The 15065-nt window shown below is 46.8% G+C and overlaps 1 protein-coding gene across 4 annotated transcripts in view; it reads left to right on the top strand.

Moving 5' to 3' along the window:
* The window catches only part of EIF4E2 (eukaryotic translation initiation factor 4E family member 2), a 30936-nt gene extending 16729 nt beyond the window's left edge, over nt 1-14207 (top strand). Inside the window, exons 7-8 of one of the 4 annotated variants that reach the window (XM_086335306.1) lie at nt 6385-6463; nt 11630-14207. In XM_086335306.1, coding sequence (XP_086191432.1) covers nt 6385-6430 — 46 coding nt within the window. In that variant the 3' untranslated portion in view covers nt 6431-6463; nt 11630-14207. Of the gene's footprint in view, nt 1-961; nt 1698-6384; nt 6464-11629 lie in introns of those variants that run through there. The other 3 variants (XM_086335311.1, XM_086335295.1, XM_086335320.1) reach the window with 3 other exon arrangements.
* Nucleotides 14208-15065: the final 858 nt, after the last annotated feature.

Genomic DNA, 15065 nt, shown 5'->3' with positions numbered 1-15065 from the left:
AATGAAAGACAAAGTGCTCTTTTTCTTGCGGTTTCTAAAATAATTTCACTGAACAGTGAGGCCCTCCTCCCTGTCTGTCTCTCACTCCACTTTTGCATGTCTTTTTAACTTGTTAGCTTCAGTCTGCTTTCTGTCCCGGGAAATTGACTTCTTTACCAGGAATGATGACTCTATTTCCTTGTGTGCAGAGCTGAAGTCGAAGTGGAAGCAGAACAGTGTGTGTGTGAGAGTAGACTCTAAGGGGAGCAGGAATGCCAGAGGGGAAGTTAGCTCAGCAGTCTGCCTGAGACTCAGGGGAGTGGAGCTGGACGTCCACAAGTGAGAATCACTGGCCGGGGTTGCTCCTTCAGTGACCAAAGATCATAAATAAACTCAGGGTGTTATAGACACATTGTGGGGAGTGGCTGTTAAGAGTTTTCTCACATGTGAAGGGAGAGCAAGCCAGCTAGGAGTCAGGACCTATGGGTGTAGTTCTGTCCTTTGACTCAGATACCACTGCGTGCCTTTGAAAAGTCTCTGCCACTCTGCTTCACCTGTCCCATCGGAAAAGTGGGGGGTATGAGGGCTTTACTGAGCAGGTTTGTTTGTGAGGCTGATTCAGTCTTTGTAATTGAAGGTCCTCAGATGGGGAATGCTCTCACAGGGTCAAGGATTATTGCTCTCATCATTGTTAGTAATAACATCACCACGCTGTTATTACAAGCATTATAGTAATGAGCCCAACGATGGCGCTCAGGCAGATCGTTTGGGAATCTTTTCCCATGCATTTACAGATCATGTTGTGGGTGGAACTGGCTCATACCAGCTAAGCTCCAGTTTTTAACTGGGAATGCTGCCATAGGAGGTGGTCTGTCTGAAATGGCTGGGTGTGGCTCATCACAGCCACCAGCAGTTATTAGCCATTACTACCCTGAGGGCTTGCCTTGGCAGCCCTGGGTCAGCACTGTTTTTCTCTTGGCAGGTTTTTCTTCTTATTTGTTCTGGAATACAAGTAGTTTCTGTCCTCCAGCCAGACTCAGTCTAGGCTGGAGAGGTCCACACCTACTTTTACTAGGACTCTTGTGTTCAGTGTTCCCAAATGCCCCGCCCCCCCCCAATTCCCCCACTCCACCCCTAAGCAACCTTTTCACCCGGATAGGAAAGGGAAAGAGATATTTTTCAACTCTCCCCTCTCCACTGTTCTCCCTTTCAAATACCCTGAAGCAGCTCTTCCTGACTTCTGTAGCAATGTATACAGGTCCATAGAGTCTAGGCTAGCCTTGGGGCTTGGTGCCTTAGTCTGCTGCTTGCTGCTTTATCAGAGGTCTGCCTAGTCCTCCAGCCCTGCAGCCACAGGGGCCAGAAACCCCTCCTTGACACCTAGATGCCACTTTCCCCTCGCGGCTCCCTCTCTTTCTCTCCCAACATGCCAACCTTTTGCACTTCCACTAGAATGCCAGGCAGGCTGGGCTCCCAAAGGCTCCTTTTTCAAAACCTCTGGAAGCCGCGGTTGAATGTGCCATGACCCTCTCCCTCTCTGGATGGCACCGTCATTGAAGCCGGCGTCATCGGAGTCTCTTGTTCTGTTGGTGTGCTACCTGGAAGATCCTTCCGTCCCGGACAAGAGGAATTGGAAGAGCATTTTATGTTTTAAGAACAGGCTGACACGCAGCAGCTACAACAACAGCTGAGATCACTTAATAAATGGTGCTAAACTAGCTTGTCTCATGCTCTTGCTCTTTATGGTGCATCAAAGAAGTGGCCTTTCAGACTGACTGTCACCATATTAAGGAATGGCACAGACTTCTCCGTGGAGGGCCATCTGGGGAATGCAGCCTCATTTCCATAAGCCCATGGTATCACATCACACGGTATTTTGTTCCATCTCCGCTGAGGTCTGACACTGAGGTGACATCTGGCTCTCAGAAAGAGACCCCAGTTTTTTTGGTATTTAAGTTTCCACCAGTCATGCTGAGGACAGGAACAGAGTGATTTCTGATTTAGAATTCAGCTCAAAAGTCCATCAGGTTGGAAAGGGGGATCCTTGACCTTCGCTTGGCTGACTTCATTTGTCTTACTTCAAAGACATCTCTTGCTTGGAGGTAAAGCCCTGCTTCCGTCTGTGTGCCGCTGTGTGTGTAGAGCTTCCTTGCTTTGTGTAAGTGGGCTTTCCTCACCGGCCAAAGCCTCCCAACCGCAAGCTCTCTGCCAGCCTTTCCCCTTCTGTTCTCCCCTTGGAGCCAGCTCATCTTCCTCTCTGAGCTCACCCTGCATACACTTCGCAAAGTTCTAGCCCTTCCCTTTGCCCAGTCCCTAGGGTTGTCGTGCACCAGGACCTGGGGGTGGGGACGTGTCTTTGTCCTGTGTGACTTTGCTCCTTAGGACATCTGACCACAGCATGGCCCAGCCCCCCATGTGTTTTTGAGGCTCGGCATGTATGTGCTGCAACTTGGCCTTCAAGCCCCTAACCTGCATGGAGAAATCTAGCAAGGCTTAATGTGACTTTAGGTTTTCTGTAGAGCTTCCACCCAAACCATAAATAAACCACTTTTGCCCACACTAGGCCACGTGGCCTGATAGCATCTGTGAAGATGGCTGTGGGCATAGCGTGGAGTTCTCCGAAGTGGCTGTGCTGCTCCATTTTGGCAGTGACGCCCTGAGCTGTGCCATCTGACCGCCCATCCGCCTCCATGAGGCCTGGGATCCCACAGACCACACATCAGGACTAGCACATGAGCTGAGCATCCTGGAGGTGGCTCTGTCATTGCTGCTTTTTGTGATCACTTACCCCAAATTACTTAAAAGTTCCTGAAAGATGGAGATGGTTGATGTGTGGAAATACATATTTTCTATGTTTTCAGCGTTTGTCAAAGAATGACGTTCTATGGCCCTTTCCCTCTTGCCTTCCGCTGTGATGTCCACATGTATTGATCTTAATTTCAGCTAATATAGCTGGTCCAGAGGTTGAGCCTGATGCCACCTACCAGTGTAAGAGTTGATCAGAAAGCACCAAACTGACCTTGACCCCTCTGAGCCTTGCCACATCTGAACGGAAGCCAGGACTGTTCTGCTTTGTCCTTCCACCATGGCTCTTCCACAGGCGTGGCTGTGTTTGAGCCAAGGAACAACAACTGCTTGGACTTGAGAATTGAAGGGACATGAGGAGGAAAGAGCAACACTTATTCTCTCCCACGTACTCTGGAGATGAGGGGTCCTGGAAATGGTGAGGGGAGTGTTCTAGGGGTGGCTCAGCTTTCTCAGTCAGGTGTCCCTCCCCCTTGCTGTGTTTCCATCCAGTCTCCAGCGTCCTATCTCAAGTGTCTCGTTCCCCAGCCTTCCTTCATCACACTGCTCATGGCCTTTTCCTGCTGCATTCCTTGCTAGCACCCCTTGCTGAGCTAAGAGGTGACTGCTGCCGCTGCGCAAGGAGCATGGTGAGCTGCTTTGCTGCAGAGGGAACACTGCTTGCTGCCTCACACCCTTGTTTACTGCTAACAGTCAGTCCCTTAAGGGTGCACGGGCCCACTGAGAAGTGGGAAAATGGTCAAATCAAGTGTTAGGTGTGTGGCTGAGGTTTCAGAGATTTGGGTCCTTGCAGGCGGACAGCCTCATAACACAGCCAGACTTGCACCCCAGAATCATGGGACCACCAGGAAAAGAGTTGGGTCGACCACAGGGCCGTATAAAACAGCAGTGTCTTTTGTGAGGAAATTCCTCTTTGGAATAGTCTGTTGAGTCCTTTTGTGCCTCTGGCCTGGGATGGGAAGGGGAAGACAGGGCCTGTTACACTCGGTGGGCCACAGTGTTGGGAAGACTGACCAGGCCCCTCTGCACAGAGAGCTGAGGGTAGGTGACTTGTCTTTATTCATTTGTTTTAGAGGAGAAATGGGTCAAATTGTGGGGACTCCACCACATCTAGATTTCATTGTATTTAAATATTGAACTTGGTAGGCAGGGACCAACCATCCCTTCTCTTGCCACAGCTAAATTGTAGCTGGGGGCGCTGCATCACCCAGCATCATTGCTGGCCAGGCTTTGCTTTTGGGAAATGTCCCTCTACGCTGATGTGCAAGGTAAAGCCCAAATCAGCAGGAGGCCCAGCTCATCTGTAAGCATGAGGGCCAGCCGAGGGCAATGCTGTGAAGTGGGGCTGGGCCAGAGTGGGGGCAAATGCAGAGTTAAGGGATGAGATTTCTGCCCTTAGAATTTGCTCGCTGGTAAGCCAGCTGGTAAAAAGTGGTCTTGAAAGGACTCATTGTTACCCTGTCATTTGAATCTGTTTAGAATTCCCTGTAGGTTGTATTAGGATAATAGGGGGAAAAAGTGTTTTTAGGAAACTCAGTTTACATGCCAGATATAACATTTAACTTGTTCTTTGTTCACCTTTCAAAGAAACAAGTTTTAAAATTACATATATGCCTGGGATGCCAGGTGGAAAATAGCCAGAACATTCGCACCTAGTTTCAGGCGGTTGGTTTACTTAGTCAAGCATTGAAAACCAGTGATTGTACCAATGACTGTGAGCAGTGATTTTATCTCCACTGAATCCACCTGAGGAAATTTCTTTGCCCAGATTCTTCATGTTGAAGTTTTCCATGTAAAGAATATACTGCTGAAGAAAATAGGAGGGCAGTTTAATGCTAAACTGGATTAGAGGGGAACTCTGAAATCCCTATTTCTGTAAGTTCTTGACATAGAGAACTTCCGTTTGGACTAGTGTAGGCCTTTCTGGAAACTAAAGGATAAATGAGGTGAACCTTCAACACAGCCATGCAGTTTCTTGTTGACACCTAACTTGCTTAAATATAACTTAAACCTCACTCTTAGAATGAGAAGAGGGGTTTCCTGGGTCATTGCCTGGGTGTCAGATTTTGCATTCTCTTTATCTTCACTTGGAGTTGAAGAGTGAAATGACCTCCTGCCATCACTGATGGACTCAAAGTTCATCGTGTTACCATCTCTCCAGAAAGAGCTGTGAAACATGTCTTTCCGTGGAAACTGAGTTTGTGAACTGACAAGACACATGCTTACTGAGCGCTCTTAACGTTTTCCTTCCATTCAGTGAACATACATGTATCTGGATTTTGGCGATACTCTGAAGAAACCATTAACTGTGGATCAGTCTCTTGTTCTGAGAGCTACGTCATTAATTTATAAGTGTTGCTCTTCAAAAGGGAAATAACTAATGAAACTGATGTGATGATTGCATGCAAGAATGAATTTATTGGGCCAGGTCTTTGTTTCATCCCTTCCTATTTGAAAAAAGAAGAAAAGCTATCTGTAGGAGACCTAGTGATGAAGTGTAGTTTAGTGACCATAATATTAAACCTGTAGTGAGCAAATAATTTTAACATATTAAACCCTATATGTTGTTGCCATGAGTATTTCACCCCTTTAAGCCACAAATGGAATAATTGACGGTAAGGGATTTTAGATTCGAAGGCCCCAAATTACCCATTTTATGTATAATTCCCAGGGAAGTTACCTGACAGTTTGTCCCTAAGTGGCTGAAAAATGGCTCAGGCAAAAAGGAAGGACGTCAGCTCCTCTCAGAGAACTTAAGGTGGGTCAGGGCTTTGGAGGCACGAGGGAGCCTTTCTCCTGGTGTCTGGCCTGCAGCCACCAAGGCTCATTCTCTGTGGAACGTCATCCAAGAGACTCTGCCCCTCAGTCACATTCCTTATCCCTTCCTAGCTCCAGTTTCTAAATTTAGGTAATAAGCATTAAAGTTGCGTTGAGCATTGGTCCTGGGCAATTTCAAAGGAGTTTGGTCCTTGGAAATGCTGTGGCACATACAACTTTTTAAGATAATCATTACTTGTGTATTATCAGAAACGCATGGAACCTGATATGAATTTGGGGTCTGAGCTGAAAGGTTTGAAGTATGGAAGCAGATGAAGCAGTCTTATTTCCTCACCACGTCTTTGCATCAGCATCTTAATGCTGTTAGGTACTTGCCTTTACCTCATCAGGGTGAGGCCTGATGGAGAAAAATCATTTCTTCCTCCTCTCCTCACATCCCCAAGACAGAAAGCGCTGCTGCCCCTCACCTCGGTGAATGGGAAGTGTCTCCCATGGTGTGTGAATTTAATCTGACCTCCGTGGCCTCCCTAGTAGACTTGTGGAAGGAGTGGCTGGAAGGACGTGGAAGTCCTCTCGGGGACAGTGAGGGCCAGATGGGCAGTAGCATGAGCCAGAAGTGCCAGGTGCCCCTGAAAGGTGTCAGCCACCCTGCTTAACCGGAAAGTCTAGGCGGGGACCCTCGCTGCTGTGCTTCCAGGTATCAGTGGGCCCCACCTGACCTTGAGGGTATCTGAATTGGGGTGTGGGGTTATCTTGTCTGCTCTCTGTTAAAAAGCCTCTGATCTGAATGTGCTGTTGTGTTTTTTGTCTCTGGTTTGCCAGGGCCTGGGAGGAGTTTCATGGCCTGGTGAACAGCAGCGGCCGCTGATCGGACGCTCCCCCTCTGTCTCTCACACTCAGGGTAGGGCCTCGTCTATCTTACTCCGTAACCCTGTGATGTCCCTCCCAACCGTAGGACCCTCCTCCCAAGGGCTTGCCCCTCCCCATCTGTCCCCAGGCTTATCTCTGCCAACACTGAGCCTGTTCCAGGCACCCACCGTCTTGGAGGAAAACACTGAGTCCAGAGCTGCTGACTTACCATCCTCCCTGGGTCATGTGTCTCCCAGTTAACCCCTGGGCAGGTCGATGAGCCTCACTGCACCTCTGCTTTCTAATCTGGAAAGTGAGGTTCCACAGACTAATATCTCTGGTCTCTGGATCCTGACATTTCATGACTATAAATGGACCAGAAGTCTTTTTTTTTTTTTCAATTCCCAGACATGACCATGTTTAAGCTATCTGGCAGTGTCCTGTGACTAATAGGGCAGTTCCTCTGGCCCCTGTATGACTTAGGCGAGAGGTGTGTCTCATTTGCTGGTGGTATTTATCAATTGTGAGGAAACAGTGATGGAACCTCCAAGTTTCAAAGGCTAAAGTGAATGGTGGGGGATGGGGGAGATTTCAGGGCTATGTAGGAAGCATGGTTCCAGACGGTATTATGGTGAGACCAACACGTGTTTGCTGGCAGAGAGGGGCCCTGGGATAGCAAAGGCTGGGTCAGCGAAGCATTCCTTTTAAGAATATTTATATTTCAGTTAAGGGAGTTCCCAGTCCATGTCTGTCTCTTTAGCAGAAGGAATTGAATGAATTTATTCTGGATGAGAGGAATGGCTACAGGGACAGGGTCTGCATGTGCCTGGCCCAAAAGCACATCCCTGGACGTTAACTATCCCCGCCCCCAACCCCCCGACCCCATCCCTAAGAAATGGAGAATTTCTCAAATTGGAAAAGAACATGCCAGCTCTAATAGTTGTTTCAGAACTCCGCTTCAGAACAGGAAGCAAGGGAGACTTTTTCAAGGAAAGGAGACCTGCCTTCTTCCCTAGATGAGCCAAAGAGTATGACCCTGTGAGGGACAGAGCGAGTGTCTGGGGTCTGAGTAACAAACAGTCCTGGAGTTCCTGTACACTCAGGCCACTCATATCTTTTTTTCAAATAGTTTAATTCCTTCATCACAAATTCAGTTTTTAGATGATAATGCTAGGTTTTCAGAATTGAAATTCAAAGGAATTCTCTGTAAAGTATACTCAATATAGAATTCTAAGATGGTGGCTAGTATATCAAAGAGGGATGAAAACATGTATTAGTTCTAATACCGACACGTTGATTTGTAGGCTGGGAAATAGCAGACATTCAAAATACGTCCGTAAGTAAAATTTCCAGAGTCCTGGTGCGATACAGGACTTCCTTTAACAGCATTACCATATATAAAATTCCTTTTTTTCCTGCTTTGAAGATCCCTAAAATTAGGATTTTTACACTGAATGTGATAAGAAAGGTTTTTGTCATAGTTTAATGGCAGTGTTTACTTCTCAAAGTACATAGAATGATGGTACCTTTAAAATTCAACAGCATCTTAGGTTCCATGGGCACCTGGGAGGGGGCTTTAAAATGAAGTTGGAAGAGACAGAATAGAAGAAAACTTAAAATTATTCCTTCTCCCTTCAGCTGGCACTAGATTCCCCAGGAAAAATACCTTTGAATTTTTTTGAAATTTGCATAATTGCTATTTTGTAGGCTCTTTGTTCTTTTTGTTGTCCCACCCCACCCCATGTCATTTTTATGGGGCAGGCTTGAAGGGTGCATTCCTTCAATGGGTTAAGTATTCTCCTTGAAGCACAGACTTGGGAGAATGAGAGGAGTGTTCGAGTCTAAACAAAAAACCCAGCTCACTTCCCTGTCACAACAGACTTGAGAAGGATTTTTTTATTTCATGTTTTTTGATTTTACCTTGAAAGTGTTTAACTGGGTGTTCCAAGAAGGAGTACATACCAGCTGCCGTTTCAGAGGCCCCCTAGGACTTTAGCCTTCTCGTCCTCCCTCCCTTTTCTCCAGCCAAGTAAAAGGAGTAAACTGCTAGTTAAATAATTCTTAAACCACAAATACTTCTCCTCAATTTATCTGCTGTTTTGTGCCATTCCATGTAGCTGCTGATATTTTAGGACTGTGTCATGTGACCTCTATTAGCGTTACAAATAAGCATGGCACTGTTAACCATAGCTTCAGCAGAAGTCCCGGTTAGCTGCCGGGAAATAGGGGCGGAGATTCTGGGCCCTGTATGTCTAGACTGGCATGCGCAGAGCAGTGGTCTCTACTGATGGGGAATGAAGTTGATGTGGTCACTTGGCAGAGATGAGAGATTGAAGTTTACCCGAGTGAACCTAAGTGGTTTGCCGTTTGATTTACTATGCAGGGAGGGAGCGAGGAGGAAGCCAGAGCTGGCCTGGGCTGGCAGCTGAATAGCCAGAGAATGTTCCTCTGAGACCATGATGTAAAAAGTGTTATCATTTCCTTCTGAACAGTCTTATATATTATTGAAAACCACTGAAAAAACAAAACTAATAAACCTTCCCAGTCTGCCCATCACAAGGTGCTTGTAGGGTCTAACTTTCCAGTGCTCAGTCTTAATTGTCTAAATTTTAATTTGCTTTTAAAAGAACAGAAACCCATCTTTAGGGGGGAAAACAAGTTGCTTGTGGCCTCTGCCACTTCCTGTCTACCTTCTCCCTTCCTGTCTTCTCGTCTCTCTATGCACTGCAGTCTGGGGTGAGGGACAGCTGAGGGTTAGTTCCCAGCTGCTTTTGAGGTGAACACATTCCTCAGACTAAATTTGGCACCAGGCTGTTCTCAGCCCACTTTTTTTTTTTTTTAAAAAAAAACAAAGGCTGGACCTGAGGGGCCCACTGCCACCGGCCTGCCTCAGCCTGTCATCAGGAGCCTGTTGCCCACCCTCGTTCCTCTCTGTTTTTCTTTTATATCAGATTCTGGAGGAAAAACAGCTGGATTCTCTTAGCTCCGTTACTCTGTTCTTCCCCATTTCTGTTTTGCAAATAAACTTTAAAATGCTTCTGACTTCTTAGGATTTCTGTGAAGAGATCTATGACAGTAGAGTTAAATATTACCTCTTTCTGAATGGGAATGCGTTGTAGAGCTCTTAGTTTACCTGCCACCCGAGAGAATTTGTTTCTGGCCCAGCTCCAGCACAGCACAGGAGTTCTCTCAGAAGATAAGATGCCCTGCTCATGGGAACAATTAATCCTGAGAATGCTCTTCTTTACATCACTAAACAGCTGTGAAAGGACTGAGTCCAGATATTTGCCTGCCATTTCTCCCACTTCAAGACAGATCCTTCTCCCATAGTCAGAAGATTCTCTGATTCTGCCTTCCTGAAGCTCTGCCTTTCTGATCTCCCTGTTGATTGACTTGTGATCCAGTTGATCTGTGGGGCTCTTCCCCACCCAGGGATCAAACCTGGGTCTTCTGCATTGCAGGAGGATTCTTTACCATCTGAGCCACCAGGTGGCCCATGGGGATCGAGATGGCATCAAAGGGGAAGAAGGAAGCCAAACAAATCCTTCCCTCCCAACCACGTCTTTGTTTTTAGAGGTGTTCCCATCATACAGCCCTCAGTATTGCAGCACAGTGTTCCTGGGGGTACTCAACTGGCACACCTCAGTGACTCCTGCTTTTCTGTCTTACTATCAGACGCCTCCTTCTTCGCTAGCTATTTGCGGCACCTCAGGGGAGTCTGTCCTGTTAGACGTCCCTTTAAAAAGATGATCACTCCTCTAAGTTCTCTTTGTGTTCAGTCAACTCCTTAGATGGGAATCATTCAAACTCTAGTAGCATTGATCATGGAGCTGCATGGTCATGCGTGTCAGTTACAAAATTGCCAGTGGGCTTTTGAGATAATATCAGTTTCTTCCCAGCCAGAGTTCACCCATGCCAGCTCCGGTTTCCCTCTCGGTGTTCTTATCTGCAGTTAACTTGTCTGTGTAGTGAGGGCTGTAAGTTACTGTCAGCCTGCCACCATCACGGGGGAGACTTGGTTAGCCATTGGCAGGAAGACGCTGCTGTTTGGCTGGGCTGAGCGTACGTTTTCGTCAGTATTAACTCTCTCCAGTCCAGTTGCCAGATACCCAGACAATTGTAGCAATTCTCCGACAGGTCAATGAAAACCAGAGCTTCTAGAATGTGCCATTAAAATTAAATGGAAGAAATGATTCCAAAATCAGATTAATGAGAAATTATGTCTCACAAGTTCACACAAACTTAAGTCTGAAGCCTGGGGCCAGAGCAGTAGGTGCAATGACTTTTAAAGCCCCTTCTAGCCCTGAGATTTTGGGATTAAAATGGCTAAGGTGTTGGATTTCTAGGCTGAAACAGGAGAGGTTACTAGTGGGCAGCCAAACCTGTCTGCATCCCCTAGAAGGCAACTAAGAAGATGTCTTGTGATCTGTTACACGCACACTTGCACACACATGCACACATGGATGTACATGCCAAGTTTTTAAAGTGAAGGGTGTCCAGATTTCACCTCCTGGAATATCCTTTTGTAAGCAGCTGTCAGTTTTGAACCAAGGGATTTCTGGTTGGTTGGTTTTTTTTTGAGTATATAATACAAATTAATGATTCAGGTTTTAAAACATTTTCTGTGTGCATATGTGTGTGTAAGAAAACCAAAAAAGAGGTTTCCCTTCCACTCGTTCTCCATCGGCCCAATTTCCAGAGTCCCCTTCCTCTGCCAGCACACGCCCCAGGTAGCCACTGTTACTGGTTCCCATGGAGCCTTACAGCGTTTTAGTATGTATGGCTTAACTCAAGGCAAATAAAAACCGTATTTCCTCCACCTCTGCTTACACAGACAGTCGTGTGTCACGTGCACGTGCTATTCTGCACCTTACCCTATTGGTCTCTCTAGGAGAAAGACTTCTTTACAGAAGTCTCAGTAGAGAGCTTCTTTCTCCCTTTTTAAAAGCTGCACAGTATCCCATTAATATTTAGTCCCCTGTTCACATGCATGTGGGTTGTTTCTGACCTCTTGCTATTACAACCAGTTGAGCCCAAGCATTTGAAGGGACTTGTGGGGCAGGTGGCCATGCTGGCATTAGATGAGCAAGGAAGGAATGTCCCAGGGTGTCAGGTGGGCCCCAGAGCTGCCGAGCTCAGGTTTCCCCCTGTGTGTGTGTGTTGCCTAGAGACGACACTGTGTATTGAATGCTCTCTTTTCTCCCATTTTTTCTTTCAGGGACAATTCAAGCTTTCGAAATACAAAAATCACCTTGTGAGAGTACACAAGCTGGCAATAATCCTTTCCTGTATGTGTGTGTTTGTCCGAAGTGGATGGGAGGTCTCCGGCTGGCCCCTCCATCTGCTCACTGAAGGGACGTCCCCGAGCTGCGTGCTCCCCTTTTGCACTCATTCCTGGAGGACGGATTCCGCTAGACACCCTCCAGCATCGCTGACTTTATAAAGCGGAAAAAAACGGAACACGTGACTTTGTAATAGACAGACTTTTTTTTTTAACGGGGTTCTGTTGGGGGGGAGTTCAGCCTTTTGTCTTGATGTGCGCTGTCCAGGTGCCTCCCGGGCACTCTGTCGTGCTCGCCTCTGCTGTACGAAGGGTGTCGTGACCATGTGTACAAGCCAGAGCTGTCGACTGAGAGTGAGCAGTATTACGAATGTCTGTGCATCCAGGAAAAGCATTTTGTTGGAGAGTCCCAGAATAGCTATAAATGCTCTCTTCTAGATCTGCCACTAAATTATTGGGACATTTTGTTTATTTCACACCTTTGTCCCCCAAGGCCACCCTTTTGGAACGTGTGTTACTGATTCTGTAGTCTCCTGCCTTATGCCCTCCAGTCTTCCCTCCTGTGGGACTCTTTCCTTTTAGGCACTGCTGCACTTAGAATTGTAACCAGTGGACCACACAGGTCTCACTGAGGCGGCTTAGAAGGTATGATTGTAAATTAAACTGCACCAAACTGCAGTTTGATGAGGAGCGAGGTTGTATTAGGGGTTCCAAGGGCAGGATTTGGAGCTGAGGGCAGTTTCTGACCCAGGTTCCCAGATGGGCAGGACCTGTTGTGTCCAGCCTGTTGTTGTGGGTTCTTGCATTCCCCTCATGCAAGAAGGGAAGCAGAAGTTGGCTGCTGCCAGGTGTTAACATGGTCAGTTCTGTGATCTCAAAACTAGGACATCTGCAGAAAAGGTGACCGTGATGGACGGCTTTCTTTGCACGGCTCTGCCTGTCTGCAGTGGTAGAGAAATCTGCTGTCAGTCCTCATCATCTGGTAAATATGTTAGCTGGTGTGTGCTGATCCAGGAAGCCCAACACAAACCTTGTGGGGTGTTGCAGGCAGGCTCTAAAAATGACTAGGCACACGCCACAGAAGCCGGGTGATCTGACTCCAGAAGGACTGAAGTCAGAGAGGTCAGAGAACACCTAGGGTTGGACCAAGTGCCAAGGACCAGTCCTCAGCAGCCTCCGAGGAGTGCCATCTTACTTGGCTCTTGTGAGCACAGATTGCAGTACCTTAAATTAAGGCCTCCCCTAAAACCTATCCTTGCAGGCCAGGGTCCTTGGCCACCTGGTCTCAGAGAAGTCATAGGAGAGTAACAGGCATTTCCTTCTGGTATTTATATTAACTCTTCCTACTTTCCAGCTCCTGAACACTCTCATTACCACTGTCTTGGGGTGCTTATTCCTAAAAGAACAGAGGCGTATAGGGGCCAGAAGGGAGGTGCTTCCATTGCAGGTGAAATTAGATCAGAGAAGTCTAGCAGCAATTTAAACTCCAGGAGTATGAAGAGTGAACTCTAGTGCCCAGACAGTTGTGAAGGGCTCAGACAAATACAGGAGCAACGTTGGCCCAAGCAGGGAACAAACGCTGCCTCCTGAGTTTAGACACCAGGGAGGTCTTCACTTATGCCTAAACTCAGATTTGCCCTGAAAATCCCAAAGAGAGCGGACGTTTGGATTTGCCCTCTGGGCATCTACCTGACTGACTGTTAGCATGTGTGTGTGGGTGCATATGTTTGTTACATGTTCACAAGTGAAGGTTTTGTCAGATCGAGTGCTTAGTTGTCCATACTTGTGTTTTTGTTTTTTTGGGGGCGGGGGGGGGGGTCTCGTTTTAATTTCTTAGTCTCTTGTGTTTTCTAGAGCTGCTGATGTCACTCCCCGCCCCCCACCTTCCTCTTTGTCTTTGCAGTATTTGAAAGTTATTTTTTCCCCATCAAAAATATGCTGGCTAGAACAAGAGTTATTTCTGCTAAGCAGTGTCTTTCCCTAGAACTCTCCAGATCTTCTGCCTAACAGCTTTAAATCAGAGATCAAAGAGTCAGTTCTCCAAACCACCTGTTTTCCACACTAGCTTACGAGGTCTTTTCAATTCCTAATGACTCCATGGACCTCTGTGACGCTGAGACAGGACACAGTTGCAGTTATGGTATCACCATTTCCAGAGAAAAAGGGAAAAAAAGGTGCACCAGGCATTTGCCAACCTAGCAGACGTGTTGGGTGGCTGCTGGAGGTGGGGTGTCCAGTGTGCCCAGGTGGGCTGTTCCCAGGACCCCCAGACACTGGCCCCACGCCTCACCAGTGCTCTTTTCCTCTTACCCTCCTGTTCATGTGTGTGTGTGTTTGCCCTGTGACATTGGCAGTGACAGTTTTCCACCCAGAGAGACGCTTGTGGTCCACGATGCTCCAAGAATGAATTTCCAAGTATTTGCCAGTGGAGGAGCAGAGGCTGTGACAAGAGTGATTTAGTGTTGCACTTTCAGAGCAATTGTCTACTGCGGTAATAAATGGAAAATATCAGCAAGGACCTGGTTGTGGACTCTTTAATACAATGGAAAATGGGGATACTAGTAGTGTTTTGCTTGCTGCTTCTGCCCTTCAGCACGTGAGTCTTTGTTTTAAGTACATTCCAGAACAAAATACGTGGAAGAGTCCGGACACTGCCAGTATCATTTACATGAATGTAATATCAGAAAGCTGTTCTCTAATTGATATTAATTGCCAAAACTTAATTTACATTTTTAATACCAAAATATAGTTGTTAATTTTAATTCTGAATTTGGAATGAGGAGTGTTGGAATTCAAAGATTTAGATTTGGAAGTAAGAAACCACCCTGGGTCTTAGCCTGGAATGTTTTATTTAGCCCAAAGGTGGGCATGTAGCGCATTCCAGTGGCCATTGCTGATGTGAAATACCAAGGGACAATGAAACTTAATGCAGAGCCTTACAAAAGATTTAAAAGTGTAGTTTTGAGACTGCATTTCAATAGAAATTTCCTGTCTATTCGTCATGTCCAAGTGGAAACATAAACCAGGCAAGTTATTTTAACAATATGAACCAATTGTTGACTCAGCCACTAAAAAGACCTAAAGGAGACAAAACCAAGGAGGTGCCTCGGGGTGGATGCTGCTCACCTGGTGCTGGTGTCTGAGGGTGGAACGAAACTGGCCTGAGCTTGTTCAGCTTCAGGAACACATTGCTACCACTGAGATGAGGCTGGAGCTCATCCCTTCTCCTCCAGCACTCAAGTGCACCTTGCTGCAGAAATCCAATGGTCCGCCAGCTGCCAAAGTAGAAGTCTCTGCTCAGGGAACTAAGATCCCACAAGCTGCAAGGTGGTGCCAAAAGAATAAGGAGGAGAAGAAAAGACTCCCTTCTAAT

Source organism: Bos grunniens, chromosome 2, assembly GCF_055505025.1.
Source record: "Bos grunniens cultivar Pamir isolate PY7600 chromosome 2, Bosgru_T2T1.0, whole genome shotgun sequence".
In the NCBI taxonomy this organism is placed as follows: Eukaryota; Metazoa; Chordata; class Mammalia; order Artiodactyla; family Bovidae; genus Bos; species Bos grunniens.
The sequence above is the reverse complement of the archived record's forward strand: the minus strand, read 5'-3'. Positions and strand labels throughout refer to the sequence as shown.